The 17,744-nt window shown below is 52.2% G+C and overlaps 1 protein-coding gene across 9 annotated transcripts in view; it reads right to left on the bottom strand.

Moving 5' to 3' along the window:
• Positions 1-17,744, bottom strand: part of SCUBE3 (signal peptide, CUB domain and EGF like domain containing 3) — a 98,426-nt gene that overhangs the window by 62,236 nt on the left and 18,446 nt on the right. For all 9 annotated transcript variants that reach the window (XR_013634867.1, XM_073319490.2, XM_073319491.2 and 6 more), the window contains exons 3-4: positions 13,903-14,028; positions 1,784-1,918 (exon numbers count right to left, since the gene is read on the bottom strand). Coding sequence is in view for 8 of the 9 variants with exons in the window: in XM_073319490.2 (XP_073175591.1) it covers positions 1,784-1,918; positions 13,903-14,028 (261 nt within the window). In the remaining variant the exon portion in view is untranslated. The remainder of the gene's footprint in view (positions 1-1,783; positions 1,919-13,902; positions 14,029-17,744) is intronic.

The raw sequence follows: 17,744 nt of genomic DNA, 5'->3' as shown, positions 1-17,744 counted from the left end.
CCTTTTAAACGGGTGCAGCGGGGAAGGGACTCACCCACGTTCACACCGTGAGCCACAGTGGAAGAGATAGAAAAGCAACTCCCGACTCCTAATGCTCAGCTCTCACCGCATCAGAGCCAGGATCAGAACTCAGGAGGTCCCGGCTCCACCCACTAAACCACATGGCTCTTTCGGAATCTGGCACCAGGTGGGTGAAATTCACATGGCAACTCAAAGGATAAAAGCTGCTACGTGGGCTTCTGCAGCCAGGGAAGCAGAGAGACAAAGAGCAAACCAAAACGGATGCTTGCCAAGCAGAAAAAACAAAACCCACTGAAACAAACCCCCACTATGCTCCAGCATACCTAAGAGGTTACTTCGAACAATAGGGAATTAGAACCGACAATGAGACAGCAGGATCAATACAAGTACTGGCAAGCAAAGACGAGTCCTGTGGATTGGCATGCAGTTTTTTGGTACCTTTTCCTTTAATAAAACATCCTGGATATGGATTAACGTCCTCCGTTTGGTATTATTGTTTCAGGTGCCTTATTAAGGGGCCTGCAAGGGCTTTGATTCATGGATCAAAGAGCTGATCTAGTTTCGTTGGCAAGTGACTCCAGACCCTCCACCAAAAACTTTCCCAACAGCCAGCATCCAAACGCAGCAGCCCATGCGCCCACCAAGGCTGCTGCTGGGAACAACTGCCCCACGGGTGTAAACCGAACTGGCCATGCTCAATGTCTGCTATGGCGCATCATGACAGGTGTCTTACTCTATTAAGTGTCTAGAATGCTTGGCTGCAACAGCTGTTCCACCCACTGACCTGGTACGACAACCGTTCCCCTACCCTTTTCACCAGTGGTGGAAGAATGCAAGCCATAAAGGAGGCAGATGCCTTGGTATGATGCCAGATACCATGGTGATGGGCATGGGATAAATCCCCAGATAAAGTAAATTAGATACACAGGTGCTGGAAGTAGGGGTGCTGCCATACCCCCTGGCTTGAAGTAGTAACAACAACCCAAGGACATGGTTTCTGCCTTCGGCACGCCCACTGTTAACATTGTTCCAGCACCATTGATTAGACAGAGGGCACAACCAGTAAGTCCTGTGATTAAGGATAGCTGACGGTGCTTTAACCCTGTGATGCCGAGAGGTGGGTTTCCCCAACCTGGCAGGCTAATGCAAAATGTACAAGCAGTGGATAGGAGCTGCTCAAAACATGACTTTTGCCACAATGTGGGTAAAAAACTCTCTGCCAGGGCTAGGACACACACAGCTTGATGGGAAGACCAAGACTCGCCAATATCCGACCTCTACCATTACAAGCGATGGATGCTCACCCGGCCCCAATAGCCGATTCCTGCTGTGGGCCTCAGAAGGTGGAGACTGGACCCCATAGTCCCGGCTGATGTGCAAAGGGGTCAGTCCCAGCCCTGCGCTAGGGATTGGTTCAACTCTTTGCACATGAGCGAGAGTCATCGTGGCTAAGACCCTGTCTACATCGTTGGAATCAGGGCCAATTCCCAATCAATGGCCAGCCACCGAGGTAGCTCCATAGGGGGCAAAGGGTGGCTTTGCCCATCGACAGCAGGGCTTTGCGCTGGTGCAGCTATGCTGGAAGTTGTACTCCCAAGCATAGACAAGGCCTATAGATCATGGCCCCTCTCTAGCCTGAGACACCGCCAGCATCCAAGCGATTGCCCATCCTCCTTGCCCACTGCAGTCCGTAAAGGAGATGCTGGAGGTAGGGAGAGGCGCTCTGTGACTGGGCTGAGAGTGAGAGCCGTTAAAGACCAACCTTCTGGGCGCTGGATACAGGTGTGCTGGTTGTCACTCAGGAAGAAGCCGTCCCGGCAGTGGCATTCATAGCTCCCCATCATGTTGACACAGGTCTGCTGGCAGCCGCCGTTCCCCTCCGAGCATTCATCCAGATCTGCCAGAGCAAGCGAGAGAGGGAATGAGTGCGACGTTCACCACCACCACGCATTCACCCTCCGTCTAAGCACGAGTACACCAGAGTACCACAGTGTGCTAGGGAGTCCCACAGGCGCTTGCAGCGGGACCTGACAGTGCTTTAGACAAATGGCTGAAAGCCATCTCAGTATTATTAATGGAGAAACTGAGGCACATAGTGGTTACATGGGGGGCAGCATTTCTCAGTGGCTAGGGCACTGGGCTGGGAAACAGGACATCTGGGTTCTGTTCCTGCCTCTGCCACACTGTGGAGACTTGAATATGTCACTTCCTCTCTCTGTTCCTTGACTGACCCCTCTATACAAATGGGGGTGGGGTACTTACCCTCTTGTGTAAAACACTGTGGAACAGGCACTATGTATATTAATAGTAGGGTTAATTAAGCTTTACAACTCCTCTAGCAGGTATAATCCCTACTCTATACATGGGTAAACTGAGGCATGGAGCGAGGACGTGATTTATCCAAGGTCACACAGGAAGTCTGTGGCAGACGTGGAAGAACCACCAGGAGTCCTGACTTTCAGGTCCCTGTTCTAGCTGCACGACAATACACTGGCTCCGAAACTCAATTCCCTTCCTCTGTGAATATGTAAGTGGCCAGGTTTTTGTCTGCTAGATCCCTGGGAAGCCTCTTCCTGTACCTGACATGCCTGCTGGGTGCTCAACACTTCTGAAGAGCCATGCCACTTATTCACAGCCACTGCCTGAATATGCACCCTGGAGCCTCACTTTAGGTACTGGGTTTGAACATCTGGACCGAAACGCTGCCCAGCCAACTTCTCTGGCCCTTTAACAGGCCTGAAAATGCCAGACGTTTGTTACTTGGAGCAGAGAAACCTCAGCTTAGTGCTTGCTCGGAGAATTAATTCTGAAGAGACTCAAATCCCCAGCAGCCTCATCTGGCTGCTGCCCTCTTGCCTATTTTGGTTTAATAAAATGAAGCCCAAAGGCTGTTTGCTCATGGAGCGTGACTGGCTTAGCATCAGCCTGGCTGGAAGAGGAGCTCCAGCCTCCCTTGCTCCATACCCTGGTCAAGAGCCGAACTGCTTTCCTAACTGCCCTCTGGAGAACAGAGTCTCCTAGTGCCCCCAGCACAAGTACAGCATGAGCAGAGATTGTGGAAGTTTTACACACACACACACACACACAAACACACACTCCCCTGCAACGACTAACAGAGGTCTGGTGAGCGCCCCCTATGATGCTGAGCTTGTGAACTGGACATCTGACCACCATGACCTCGACTGAGATCCCACCCCGCACTCCAACTCATTGCAAACCATGGGTGAGGTTGTTCAAGCTGAACCAGGGCAGTTAGCCCCACGGTTCCCACTGACACCCCGTGACAGTGTTCAGCATCTCAGCCTGTCCTCACGACAGCCCACAAGTTTGTCAGACCGCCACGATCCCAGCGAATTATTACCCAGACAGCAATGGCAGCCACTGGGGATGGGACATGAACCCAGCTGCCTCTGATACGGGCACAAGTACACAAACACATTGGGCAGGTGAAGAACTGCGCTTCTGAATGAGCCACACAGATGTTCTTCAGGCCACATGGCCTGACGGTGAGGACCAAAGATCTAGCCTGGGGTTAAAAATGAAGGCTGGCTGGATAGAAGACTGCAAGCCATGCCTTGGAGATGCACTCATTCATCCACTTCCTAGCGACAAGAATCACAGTCCTTTAGGGGAAAGATGGCAATGGGACCAACTCCAGATAGAGAGGATTCCCATCATCATTTGTCTGCGCTGCGACAGTATCTATAAACACCAGTCAAAGACGAGGGCCCCATTGTGGTGGGCTCCGTACAGAAGAGTCACAAAGAGGACAATTCCTATCCCAGAGAATTCACTGTCTACCTTATGTGCTTATCTGGTTTCCCTTACCTTAATATCTGAGTGCTTTCACAATCTTAGATATACTTCTCCTCCCACGCCCTGTGAGGTAAGGCAGGGCTGTTATGCTCATTGTACTGATGGGGAACCCAGGCACCGAGGGATACAGGGACTCGCCCGAGGTCACCCCAATCTAGGTGTCAGAAAGGATGCGACAGGTCGACAAAACAGACTAGTGGGGTGAGCAGAAGAAGGTAGCAAAATGAACCAGGCTTAGCAGAAAGAGAGAAGTCTCAGTTGGCCCCTTGCCTACCCAAAATCAACACGCCGTTGCTTTGTCAGAGGGGAATCCTGGGATGTCTGAGAGTTCACCACGTCATTCTGAACCTAACAGACTAGTAGGTCTGCCTATGGATGAGTGATTCCAGCATCTCCCGGCTCCTACAAATACGTAGTTCTGGGGACAGAATTCTCAGCTTGTTTTCTCTCTCAGGCACCAGGCCAGCTTATGGCAGGGGCTTGCACTGGGTGCCGGACTGGTCTGCAGTGAGATCACAGAGTTGAAGATCCCCTTTTACCACCTTGGCCTGAAACGCTTAGATCTGTGGAATGATGCGGCTTCTCCATCCAGGGATTCTTCCTGCCCTGGACCCTATTCTAGAAAGCCGTGAAGAGTGGAGGAGAAATACGACCAGACCTCTCCCCTCCAAACGTGCAGGGAAAGCAGCAGGATGAGAGGCGAGAGGCCCGGTGCCAAAGAAAACCTCCTGTGAACTCAAGCGTTTCAAACCCAGCAGCTAAGAGGAGAGCTGAGCCCCTCGGACATCAGCAGTGGGGCTGTGGAGCGGACTCCGGAAAAGCTGGACTAGCAGGTTGATGACAGCGTGTGGAGTGAAGGAATTCCAGATCAGGTCTGAAAACCTGAGCAAATGTCTGAGACGCTAATTAAAATACACACACGGTCCCCCATACACAAGGATGCACAAAGTCCACACATGGCCTCTTACAGACAGACACATGTGTGCACACATGTACCCTCTCACGCCAAGTCAAATATATGCACACCTACAGAGACAGCTGGACACACACACAGATATTTGAGGACACACACACTCTTACACAGAGACACACATAGGCACACACTCATGCTGAGACGCAGGGCAGGTGAGCAGGGCGACTGGTCAGCCTGAGTGACAACTGCCAGGGGGCGCGTCACAGCGCTGTGCTGCTCCCCCACACCCCTTTCCTCCCCTAATTGGCTGGCAGCCACTCTGGGCTGTGGCGGTTGCGAAAATGTTTTACGCTCCAGCTGGCAGAACACCGAGAGCTGGCCCTGCTGAGAGCCACCAGGTACACAGCCACACCGTGTGACGTCCCACCCTTACCTGCACATGCAAGGCTCTCACGCTCAAACAGCACCCTTTGTGCAATCCTTGCTGGCAGGCGCCAGGCACAATCACTTGCTTCTCCGAATGGAACCCAGGGGGAAAACCCCCATGGGAGGGTCATGAATGGCTAAGAGAAGCAGGAGGGCAAGGCTGCCCCCTGGAAGGGCTTCCTACAGAGTAGCATCCCATGGCATTCTCAGGACTCGCTATCTCCTGAAAACAGCACGCAGTCCAAAGCTACGGCCAGTGCTAGTAACTTTCCTCCCCATCTTCAGGGGTTTGCTCTTCATTTGGCCTATCACTACGGGGTGGTGTCTCTCGCTGAAAGGGCACAGGTGCACTGATTTTGAGAAAGAGATGAGAAGAGAGAATACACAAATGCTTGGCTTTCATCCAAGGATCCCAAACAACTTCTCTGCTCATCCTTCCAGCACCCCATGAAGGAGATGCAGGAGGCCCTTCACCCACCACTGCAGTGCAGCCACCTCTGGGATGGAATCCAACAGCTTCTGACCAGAGTGAATTAAAACTACAGGGGAAATTTAACTCAGCAGAACATAAACCCCCAAGTTGGGATTTACCCAGGATATGGTGGCTAGCATCTCTACCTTTAGAAAAAGGGCCAGGAGATCTGCCCTGAACACAGGGACCTGTACCTCAGTTGTACACTTAACCCAAAAGGCAGCAACCCCATTTCTTTGCTGAGCAAAGAGAACCAATTACAATTCTCCAGGCACACCTGGACTCTCCTGAGTCCCTGTTCCAACCTAGGCCAGCTGTCCCTGAGGGACTATGCACCAGCTGAGCATCACCCACTCCTGGCATGCTCCCCCCCAGTCTCCCACCCCAGACCTGGGCGTGGAGTTACACAGGCCAGGGCCAGGGAGGAGCTCCCCTATACCAGGGGAATTCTCAGATGGGCTGATACAGCTGCCTTCTGGCCCCTTCACACCACTCAGATTCAACTCAGAGTCCAGACCAGCGCCTCCCGCCGCTAGGATGATGGCTCAGCTCTGACACCCACGGTCTGGGACAACACTCCCACCCAGGTGTTCCAGGGACATCACCCAGCCATGCACTTCCCCAGCTTAACCTTGCTTAGCTTAGCAAACGTAACCCAGATTACAGCTCAAGGTGGCTCAACCTGGGGACTGAGCAAGAATAAAAGCCAGAGAGAAAAATAAAAGACCACATCACCTCAGAAAAGGCATTTGGATTTGTACCCCCACATCAGAATTTTCCTCATGGAAATTTTCTTTGCCCTCACTGTTCCACAGACCAAGCTAGCTCCAGCCAGTTTTTCGGCAGTAGCCAGCTTGGAAAGCCGGCAGCAAGACAGAAAAGGGACCCCCCGTTCCGTGGCAGGAGGTTTGTCTCCTTAGCTTGAGTTTTTGTCCCAGCTAAGCCATGTTCCATACAGGCCAATAACTCCCTTCAAATCCCTCACTTATAACAGGAGCTTAGCGTCCTGCGACTTCTTCTTCAAACTCAGCACAGGAACGACAAGGCACCGGCTCAAACCCAAGGGCTGAAATGAGGCTCTGCAGCCCCTAATGCCTGGTTTATTAAATGCAAGGGCGACAGCCAGAAGCCAAAAGGCCGCTGTGGCGAGACGAGGGCTTGAATTCCTATCCTGGTTCAAAAGGTCACTCGGGATCTTGGGGTGGGGAGCGGGGGTTGCATGGCAGAATTTCTTTTAATAACGTCTAAGTTGCAGACAATCCTCTACAAGTCCTAGAAGAAAAGGAGTACTTGTGGCACCTTAGAGACTAACCAATTTATTTGAGCATGAGCTTTCGTGAGCTACAGCTCACTTCATTGGATGGAAGGAGCAACCCCCGGGCTCTGCCTGCTACTCAGATCCCACCCTCGTTGTCACACACGCCCTCCCCACAGCACTGAAGATGTCGTGCTGAAGCCAAGGGCCTTGTGCCCCATTCTGCAGGTGTGATCCATGCATGGTCCAGCGTACAGGGCATGGGGCTGGGAGTCAGGACACCTGGGTTCTATTTCCAGTTCTGCCACTGACTCACTGCAACGCCCTAAGCAAGTCACTGGGCCTCTCTGTGCCTTAGGTTAGGTCTTCACTGCCAAAAAAGGCACAGGAGTTTTCACCTGGATGCAGCTAGACAAGGTAAACCCCAGGTGTGGGGTATAGGTTTGATCTTAACTAGCCAGCTTTAGGTAATAACTATCTGCGCCTTGTCTCCACTAGGATTTTACACCAGGAAAACTCTCTAGATGGAAAGAACACCACTTTTTATTTTTTCCAGTGAAGACACAGCCTCAGTTTACTTGCCTGTGAAATGGGGATAATGGAGACCTACCCTCCTTTGAGCGCCACGGATAAAGGGCCAGACCGTCAGCTGGTGTAAATTGGCATAGCTACAGCACCTGCACCCGCTGATAACCTAGCCCAAAAGACGCCTTTAGACGTGCAACCTAGAGTTATTTTCCAGCAGTTGCATTCCTAAAGCTAATGACAGCTGGTTGCCTGGAACTGCCCACTCGTCTAAGAGAGGAATAATCAGATAGGTCAGGAGTCTCAAGATAGGAATCCTGCATAGACAAGTCACTTAATTACTCTGGTTTACCCACACCCTCTCTGTGAAATGTGGCCTTCCTCCTGGGAGGACAGCTAACATCTGTAAATCAAGAGCAGTGAGTATTGCCAATCACTGGTCTAACCCTGACCTTGGCTGCCATTTCACAGGAGGTGGAGACTGGCTGGAAGCAGGTTCTCCATGCCACCAAGAAGGCCGCTGTTGCTTTAGAGCGAAGAGCCACCAGAGATGGTGCCCAAGAAAACTTTGGGGGGAGCTTGTTTGATACAAGGGGAACAAGAATTTGTCCTGGCTGGCGGGGGTCTCCCAACCAAGGAAAAACGGTGCGAAATGTAAGAAGCAGGGAAGTTGATCAGAGTGACAGACCCCTGTGAGTGGGAAGGGAACGTCACTGGGCAAGCAAAGAGCAATGGTCCCTGGGTGAGCCGCAGGGACAAGGCAGAGAGATCCATGCGAGGAGGAAGTGGGCTTTTTCTGTCTGATAAACTCCTCCCCGTCCCCGGGGCTATACTGCTTCCCACAACTCTCGTCCAAAAAACCAAACATTCAGTGCTCATGAGAGAGGATGGGTGAGGCTCGCGTAGGGGGCACACTTACAGCATTGGTCGCTGCCCCATAGACCCCAAGCAGCACGAGAAGGCAGGATCTCAGCTTCCCACCTCATTTTGTCCCCATTACCTAGCACCCAGCTCCTGGGCTGAGGCACCTGACTGGGAGGAATCAAGATAAAGCTGGACACTCACAGGGGTGGGGAAGAACAGTGAAATAATCCCCCTTCCCCATGCTTTGATTGTTGTTGGCCAAGGTCTACTAAAGCCAGCTACCCTTCAGCACCGGTGGCTCCCAGTTCCTGCAGACAGTCTCTTCTCACCCATCCTGTGGAATTCCGGCCCTCCCACTGGAGCCAGGACCTTTGTAAACACATGACGTCCACTGCTTTCTTTCCTTGGGCTCTTCATCTTCTGGGAAAGGAAGGCAGGGCCACCCCTCCCGCCTCTGGTTCCAGCTGTGTAAATCTCGGGCTCGCTATTAACGGGGAGGACGGCACGATCCCGGTGATGAGGCTTAATGCGAAACGTATGTGTGCATAAACCCCCAGCGATGAGCTCACTACCGACCCCGCTGCAGGCGCTAACGAGAGTGAAATCAGCACGGGGCCACTTCCACCTCTTCTGCGGAGATCTGATGCGAGAGGGACTGTAAATTGCTCCATCTCCTTGGCTTCTCTACCCCCCTCCCCCCGGGTGCTAATAGCCACTGTGCTATTCTCCCCCACCCGCCGCGACCACAGAGGGTGCCAACGGAGGAAGGGGTGCTGATGCTACAGGAGGGTAGCTGGCCTGCTAGTTCCGTTGAGGCAGTGCTAATCACAATAGGGGACAGGATGTGCGACCTCTTTGTAGGCAGATGCAGGGTTTGTCTTGGCCCGGGGATTATTTACCCACCCTGGTTGCTGGTTAACATCCCTGCTGTATTTGCTATTAACTCATCTATTTTGGCAGGTGCAGGGCTGACCTTCAAGCACAAGCCAAGGGAACGGGCAGCTGGGGCTCCTGCATCCGAGGAAGGCTGGTCCCTTCTCGGGTAGCAGGGGAAGAGCAGAATGTCCCTGCCAGACGCACACCCACATGCCAGCAGGGCCATTGGGGGAGGCAGCTCATGTTGGTTTCCCCCACAGACACAGATGCACTCCTGGCAGCTGGGGTCTGCAGCTCTCAAAACCCAGGGCTGTGCAGGTGTGTGTGCATGCTGACGTGGGGAACTTCTGCTCCTTTGCCGCCCTCCTGACTCCTCATGCTACTCTCCTGCAACTCAGCACTCGCTACACAGCAACCAAGCTTCCTCAGCCTCCGAAGCAGGATTCAGGAGGCTATTCCCAGACAGAGACCATCTCACATGGTGACCCGGTGTGATGGGCTCCCCTCTCCCCCCGAGGCTGAGCTGGCTGGCTGGCTGATCTCCTGGAGTCTACCCCCAACTCTGCCACTGGCTGCTTGTGTGACCATGCACATCACTGTGACCCCCCCGCCCCCTGTGCCCCGGTTTCTCCACCTGTAAAGGCAACCAGCCTTGCAGAGGGGGTGGTTGAGGACGAACCCAGCTAGCGCTTGCCTGGCATGCAGCCACATGAGGATGAAGGAGGCTATGAGCATTATTTGTAGCTGCATAGCCTGGTGCAGGGCGACATCTGCCCTGCTCTCCACCCACCCCAGAGAGCCCCTATGGCAGGCAGCCTCTGCTTGCGTGATGGCTCGCGCTCTGTCCCTGCGTCTCAGACCCCTTTGTGCTGGACCCCATGGCCCCTCCGAGGATTCCAGGGCTGGGGCAGGGCAGCGGGGAAGCACAGATCTTCTCTCCTGGCATGAGGAGATCCGCACTCCTGGGGTGCCGCCACAGAATGAGGAACAGCCTTAGGACACCACTGTCACCTACGTGGGGAATAACCACCCCAGGCCAAGCAGGGACTGATCACTAGATGCTGCCATTTCGGAGCCCCCAGGGAGCTCCGTGCTCACAGATACCACCACAGGGATGAGATCCGGGGCTGGCTATCCCTCCTGTCAGCAATTTTCCCAAATAACATGTCTGAAATACGTAACTGGGAGATTACGATCTTTCAGCACGAGGTCCAGGGCAGGGGCGGTGGGCGGGAGTCAGCATTTCACTGATGATATGTCAGTGTTTAAAGAACTCTGATGAGTCTCTGAAGGTTCCCAGCTGTTGCGGCCGTTCTTACTGCTGCATCCAGACACAACAAAAACTGGTTTAAAAAAAAAAAAAAAAAAAAGATGCTCTGCCCCCAACATACATTTTTGTGTTGGTTTCTAACACACTGGATTCTAGGCCGCAGAGCTGAGGATAGACCACAGTTGAGAAATCAGGGATGCTGCTAGAATGCGGCTGGGCAGGGCTGAGCAAGGGATCAGGGCCCGGCGATGGGGGACGATGGGAAGGCATGACCGAGCTGGGTAACTGAATGCAATACTGACAGGCCAGGTTGAGCCGGGGAGAGGGCACAGCGGGAAGATGGGAAAGCAAAAGAAGCTCCTAGAATGTTCCAGGACAGATCTGAGCAGAGAAGATGGGGGAAACTGGGCAGCAGATCACAGGGGAGCTCGTGTAATGCTGCCTGACAAGGCTGAATGGGTGAGCAAGGGAGGCGTAAGGCTGGGAAGGGAAGGGGGCATGGCAGGATGCGGCTGGAGAGAGGGGATAGCAGCTCATCACACCCTCCCGCATCCATTCTGTTGGCTCCTGCTTCTCCATTTTCTAGTTCTTTCCAAATTCTGACGCCGCTTAAAACGTCTCTCTCTGTCGCTCCAGGATTTGCTCCCCGTGTGAGCGGCTCAGCGAGACTCCCCGGCAGCTGGGAGTCCCAGTTCTTGGCTGGTGGTGTCCATGGACCTGCCAGGACTTGCTGACGACAAGCAAGATTTCTAGGAATGCTGTTTCCCAGTTCAGTGGGGAAAACTTGTGATACTTGTACTGCTCGCCCGCTGGAGCTGGCCGTGAAGACTGTCTGCACGGAGCCCTTCGTACAACTACATGACAGATTGCACGGCATGTTGGCGGTACCAAGGGGACCCTGAGCCTTGGAAGGGGGATCTTAGGATAGCACCGGAATAGCGAACTGGTAGTTCGGTTCTGAATTCGCCACGGGCTGGGGACGGGCCACACAGTTGCTATCGTACTGAAGGAGTCTCCTCCCTTGTTTCATTCCACGAGACCTTGTGCAGGGCCTTGCCGGCGTCACACCAGCTGGGAAGCTTGTGCAGTGGAATGGGACTCTGGACATTTCCAAAGCCAGTTTTCTGGGCTCAAAAGATTCTTCAGAAGGCGCAAAATGAGACGTCAAGGGATTGTCCGGACCCAATCCTGGGGGCTCTGTTTCATCTCAGTTGGATTCCATCCATACTGCAGAAAAGTGACACTTTCTCTTTTTTGCCGTGTTGTGGCCGTGTTGGCTGCAGGGTATTAGTGAGGCGAGGTGGGTGAGGTGATATCTTTTACTGGACCAACTGCTTTTGAGTTTACACCAAGCTCTTGAGCGAGAGTCATCTACCCTGCTGGTGCACAAAGACCCACTGAGGATCCCAGCTCTGCAGGAGGAAGGAACCTTGGCTCGGCTAGGAAGAGCCGAGAGACCCAGCTTCCTCCAAGATACCCATTCCTGACATCGACTGAGGACACCAGGCTTCCCCCATCCCTGTGCAAGTCCCCATTGTCCTGATCATTTGCAAAGCACTGGTCCAGACACCTGGGAGCTCCAGATGAAAACAGAGGGTCTGGGAAGGTCTCAGATGGTCATTACCCAGCTTGGTACCCTCCCGATTATGCTTCTTGGGAGGCAAAAACTACAGCAGGGACACAGACACGCTGCAGGTTCTCCGCCAGCCAGGATTTACACCACGGACCATGGAGTACATTGTTCCACTGACCCCCAGTGTGGGGGGTTGCCCACTTGGGCTCAGTACAGATTGTAGACTCAGAGGGGCAGGAGCTGTCCAGGTTCACTTACTGGGATTCACACTCATCCCTTTAGACTACAATGTGTGTGTGGGGCGGGGGGGCGGAAACGGGACTCATGTATCCTGCAGGTATTCAGCTTCCCCACTTATCAGGCCTATGGGGCCGGCATATCCCCTGGCAATCATTGGCCTGATGGGATGATTGCAGGAAGGAAACTCAGCTTCTTTGGTCAGTATAACCACCGCCATGTCCAACCGCTGCTCCTGCCACCAGGGGGAGACACAGAGCTCTGCCTCCTTGAAGGCACATCATCCTCAATCCAAGGAGAAGAATCACCATGTATTGTTATTTCTCCATAACTACTGCAGTATTTCCAGGTTGGGCCCCTTTGTGCTACTGGCTGCACATGATAAATGGCAGGTCCACGCACAAAATAGCTGTAGCTGTCTCATCAATAATACGCGCGCAGAGGCTCTGAGCCAGACATCAACTCTTGCTTCATCCTTCCACAGCCCAGAGTCAAAGCTTGTTTCCCATCAGGATAAAGGGGACAGAGAATGGAGATCTGCAAGGGTCTGTTTAAACACAGATGTAGGACAACAACAACAAATCCTTCCCATGATAAATCCTCTAGTGAAGAAGCCCAGCAGTGTCTGCCTGACCTTAGAGAAAGGGCGGGGGGCCCTTTAACTCGGACAGCTGGACTGGCCACTTAGAGCAGCTTGCATTCCTCTCTGGGACACAGCAGCAATAAACACTGCAGTAAAATCTCACAGCTGGAGGATTTGTGCAATGCCATACTGCGTGTCTGGCGGTGCAGGAGGGAACATGGATCACCCTGCAGCTCCGAGCCACTCCTCCTTGCACCCGTGTGAGGCAGGACATTGAGGGGGGAGGTGGTACATTGCAATGGCTCGGAGACTGGTTGCTCCACCAGAGACTTCTCAGCCACAGGAACTGATTTGCTGTGCCCAGCCTCACAATGTAACAGAGAACTGTGAGCCTGCTGCTTGAGGGGCTGACCACCCTCCTACCTCACTGATGTCAATGGGAGCAGGAGGTTCTCAGCAACTCATAGGAAGCACTCAACATGTCCCAGGTTCAAGCCCAGAATCAGGATTCAGGGTTAACACCCCAATGAGATGAAAGGAACAAGCCATCCCTCTTGCAGGCTTTTTCAGGCTGCCTGCCGACTCAGGAAAACACCCACCTATCAACTACACTGGGGTCACATTTTCTCTGCAACTGTGAAAGCTCGAAACACCCTGTTTTGAAATGTAACCCCTATTAACACAGCCCAGCTTTATGTGCATCCCACAGTGGTTAGACTACCTATAAGGGTTTTATAAGACTGCTACTGCCTTCAAGCCATTAGAGCTGGTCCTTCAGCTCAGGCTCATACTTTTAGATCCAGAAGCTGTGGGGTCAATCCCTGCTGAGGACTCAGCCAGTGGCGCGTGGGGGTACTTGGTCCTGCCTCAGGACCGGGGGGTGGAGGGGTGGACTAGACGAATTCTCAAGGGCCCTTCCAGCCCTGTATTTCTATGATTAATCCTATGATTAAGGTGCGCACTGAGATCCGGAGCACAGTTCTGCAGCCAGGGCAGATTCCCTGGCTTCAGACTCGTGGGAAACACCTGGCCCCATCCCCGCCCGCACCGAGCAGCTTGCCAAATCCTTACCCAGGCAGTTGTGGCCATCATGCGCCAGGCGGAAGCCGTCATAGCAGGTGCAGCGGTAATTCCCCGGGATGTTGACACAGTCGTGGACGCAGCCAGCATTATCGTCCCGCTCGCACTCATCGACGTCTGCCGAGAGGAGAGAGAACCCCAGAGAGCAGTGAGAGACCTGAATCCCCTCCCCAGGCCCATTGCTGTACCTCAGATCAGCTACATGCTTCCTAAGCGGGATGGGGGTTCACTGAGACTTGCTAACTCATTACACATGTGATGCTCTTGGTCACCACACTGGCTGTGGTCAGGGCGACATGCACGTCCCCTAACATCACACATCCCAGTGTGGGCTAGTGCCACCCACTTGCATTTTGGTGCTGCTTGCCCCAGTTACTCCGGAGCTTCCCTATCACATGACAGCAACAGTACGGCAGGAAAGATGGGCATGCCATCTCCACTGAGACCAGCCAAAAGCAGCTCCACAGGAGCAAAGCACCATAACCACAGGCCTGTTATCAGCCTCTGCCAAAAGTCAGCAGGCACGGGATGCAAAACAGGGATCACGCATTCAAATGTCAGATACGGTCGCAGTCCTAAGGAAGCCTTCGGCTCACGACCCGAACAAGCCATGCAAAGACAGCGTGACATTTGTGGTGGGCTCCAAGGGAAAAATCCACCCCCATTCTGCACCAAATCAGGATAGCTGGGCTTGACACAGGGGGTGTTTGCAGAGGAGTAGCCGATCCTGCAGCAGCCCCTGCTGCTAACGCACCGGGGAGCAGCTGGTGAATGCGTGCATGGGGAAAGAGGATGCTCCCATGGAGCTCCGCACGGGATGCAAACATCCTGCATGGGGAGCTCTCTTCCCCCCACCTCCTTAGCAGGACTCTCGCTGTGGGACAGTAGGGCCCATGGGACAGAGGGCAGGATGGGTCACTGAGCAAGCTAGTCTAGTAAAGAACCGGATACGTTTAAAGTAACGCTGTGCAGATAAAATTGCTGACCTCTTTGCCAACTTACAGTCGTATCTTCCATGGAGTTGCACTGTACATAAAACAACTCCGGATATACCCACGTACAATTGAAAAACCACAAGTCATTACTTGAATCATCACCGAAACCACCTTGGATTATTAAATCCAGTTTAACCTTCCACTGTTGGTGCAGTTTGTGTTTTCTGCTTCTCTCTCAGCTGTGACAGCAAGTCTAGCCTGGCCCCTGTTTAAAGCCTGTTTTTCATTCTCTTGGTTTGTGCTTCTGTACAAAGGCTGGAACAACAGGAACGGCCACGCTGGATCAGATCCAAGGTCCATTCAGCCCAGTATCCCATCTCTGACCGTGGCCACAACCAACTCATCCAAAGAAAGTTGTAAGAACCTCACAGATCTCATTCTGGTCTTTAAGAGTTAGAAGTCAGCATAAGCCCTGAAGCATGAGGCTTAATATCCCTTCCAAATTTTTGTCGTCATTAATTACAGTAAGTCTGGATATGCTTGGTATCCGTGTAAATATCCAATCCCTTCCTGGCTCTTGTTAAATTCTCGCCCTCAGTCTGAAGCTGCTGTGTGTGGGGCGGTGGCAATATAGGGGGTCATTTGCATTTTTAAAAATTGGTTCTCATTTTCGTTTCTTTTGTTGAACTTCACAGCAATGTTTCGCTTCCTATTAAGCTGTATAGGAATGCCTTCCTCCCCTCACAACAAAACCAGATTTTGGACCTCAGCTGACTGGCTGTCGTCTCTTTAATCTCTTTGTTTGTTTCTCCACCATTCACCATGTCAGTGGAAGCTGAGATACTCCAGAGATGGGTGAGAGTTGGTTCTGGTGCTTAAAGGAATGGGTGTCATGCTCAGGAGGAAAGCGTTATGGAAGGCAATGTAATCAGAGTGCAGGAAACCAACCTTGTACAATGGTTCCCCACTATCAGTCCATGCCCTCTTGTTTCCAGCCATGGACTGCACTGGGGCTAATATCTCTGCAGATGGTGGCTGCTTTGCACCACAAATGCAATTACAACAGCTAAAAGAGCGGTGTGATTGGGTGGGAACCCTCAACTTTTTAGAAGAGATGGTTTTGTGGCTAAAACACTGGACTCAGACTCCAGAGATCTGGGTTCAGTGCCTGGTTCTGCCAGAGACTCCCCATGTGTGAGCTTGGGCAACTCACTTCATCTTTTTGTTCCTCCATTGCCCAACTGAAAAATGGGAATAATAATAGTTCCATTCTTCTACATTTAGATCATAAGTTGCTGGGGGCAAGGACTGTCTCTTGTGATGTATAGGTACAGCCCCTAGCACTATGGGGCCCAAGGAGCCACTGTAATGCTCAGACATAACACTTTACACAGCATCTTGTATTGAGCTACGTTTGGCTATTGACCACGTATCTACCCTACAGACCCCTCTGGAGGTCCCAGAACTTAGGCTAGGAATGACTGCAGAAAGTTCCTCAAGATCTTTACATTAGCTTTCCACAAGGTGTCCCTGGCTGGGGCATAGAAAATGGATGGTGCCAACAACCTAGAGAGATGAAAAAGGTGGGAAGGGAAGGTACAGAGATCAAACTTGAATCTCTTCTGTGTAATCAGTTATAGAGTCCTGAGGCAGGAATTGCTCAGAGCAGAGAATATCTACCTCTAGCTTTTCCCCCGCTGCCAATCATCACAGTATCTTAGCATCTGCGCCATGTAGAATCAACAGCAATAGTGAAATCTCTAGCGGACTTCATGGAGTCTCTGGCACAAGAAGTAGTCCTAACTGGATTTCCTGAAATTGCTGAAGATGATTACTAATGCACTCTTTTCCACAGTGAGGTATCTCTGAGCTTAGATTGTATGCAGACAAACACCTGTCAGGGATGGTCTAGACAATACTTAGTCCTGCTATGAGTGCAAGGGACTTCACTAGATGACCTCTCGAGGTCCCTGCCAGTCCCATGATTCTATGAATCCATCAGCTACTTGTGTCCAGTCTATTCCGATCCCAGGGTGTGATTTCAAATCATGCAAAAAGCTAGGACTATTAAAATTCCAGCGCAACCATTTTACTGTTGCTCTTCATTTCAGTGAAATCATTTTGGAATGGACCTTACACAGGGGTCACAGAAGTGAGGGTACTGGACTGAGCAGGGCTGGACAGAGCACCAAATGGGCAGTCAATTTCGCTCCTGTGTTCTAGTCCTTTTCATGCTTTCAGGGTCTCATGCCCTAGCACAAGGCTGCAGGGTTTGGGTTGCAAACACAGCAGGAAAAGGCTGATTAGTTTAAAACAAAATCCAGTGGATCCTACTTGAATTTAAATAGATACAATCGCGGGAATCTGTCTTTTCCTAAAAGTGTGGTGGTGGTGCGGGGGAGGGAGGTTGGCCATCCCGGCTTTGGTTTTAACAAATTCTCGATTCAGAGCCAAATTCCACCCTTCAATTAAAAATAAGACCCAGCTTCCTCCTGGCCCAGAAGCTGCCCCTGTGCAGGCAAAAACGGGACCTTTAATTTCCCCATTGCACAGCTGGTAGTAACAGGGCAGCTGTAGTAGTGTAGACAGGACTGTTTTTAGCACGGTCATCCAATCCTACAGTAGAGCTTCACTGCAGCTTCTCATTTGGGTCAGAGTAGTCAAGGCCACAGTGGTATAAACAGAGCCACTTTGGATTCAATGTCACCCCTCCACAGCAGCAGCCACAGCATTAACGTGCCACGGATTTACCAAAATAGCAGGCGAACTCCGGATTTGGGCAGGAAAGGACCATAAAGGTGCACAACTGACTGCAGCAGTAGCAGAAAGCGCTCTGGCTTTAAAGAGCCACCTATCGACCTTCACTCCAGCCAGCACAGCACTCACAAAACTTCCACC

Source organism: Lepidochelys kempii, chromosome 21, assembly GCF_965140285.1.
Source record: "Lepidochelys kempii isolate rLepKem1 chromosome 21, rLepKem1.hap1, whole genome shotgun sequence".
Lineage (NCBI taxonomy): Eukaryota > Metazoa > Chordata > Testudines > Cheloniidae > Lepidochelys > Lepidochelys kempii.
Note: the sequence above shows the minus strand (reverse complement) of the source record. Positions and strands in the feature narration are given on the sequence as shown.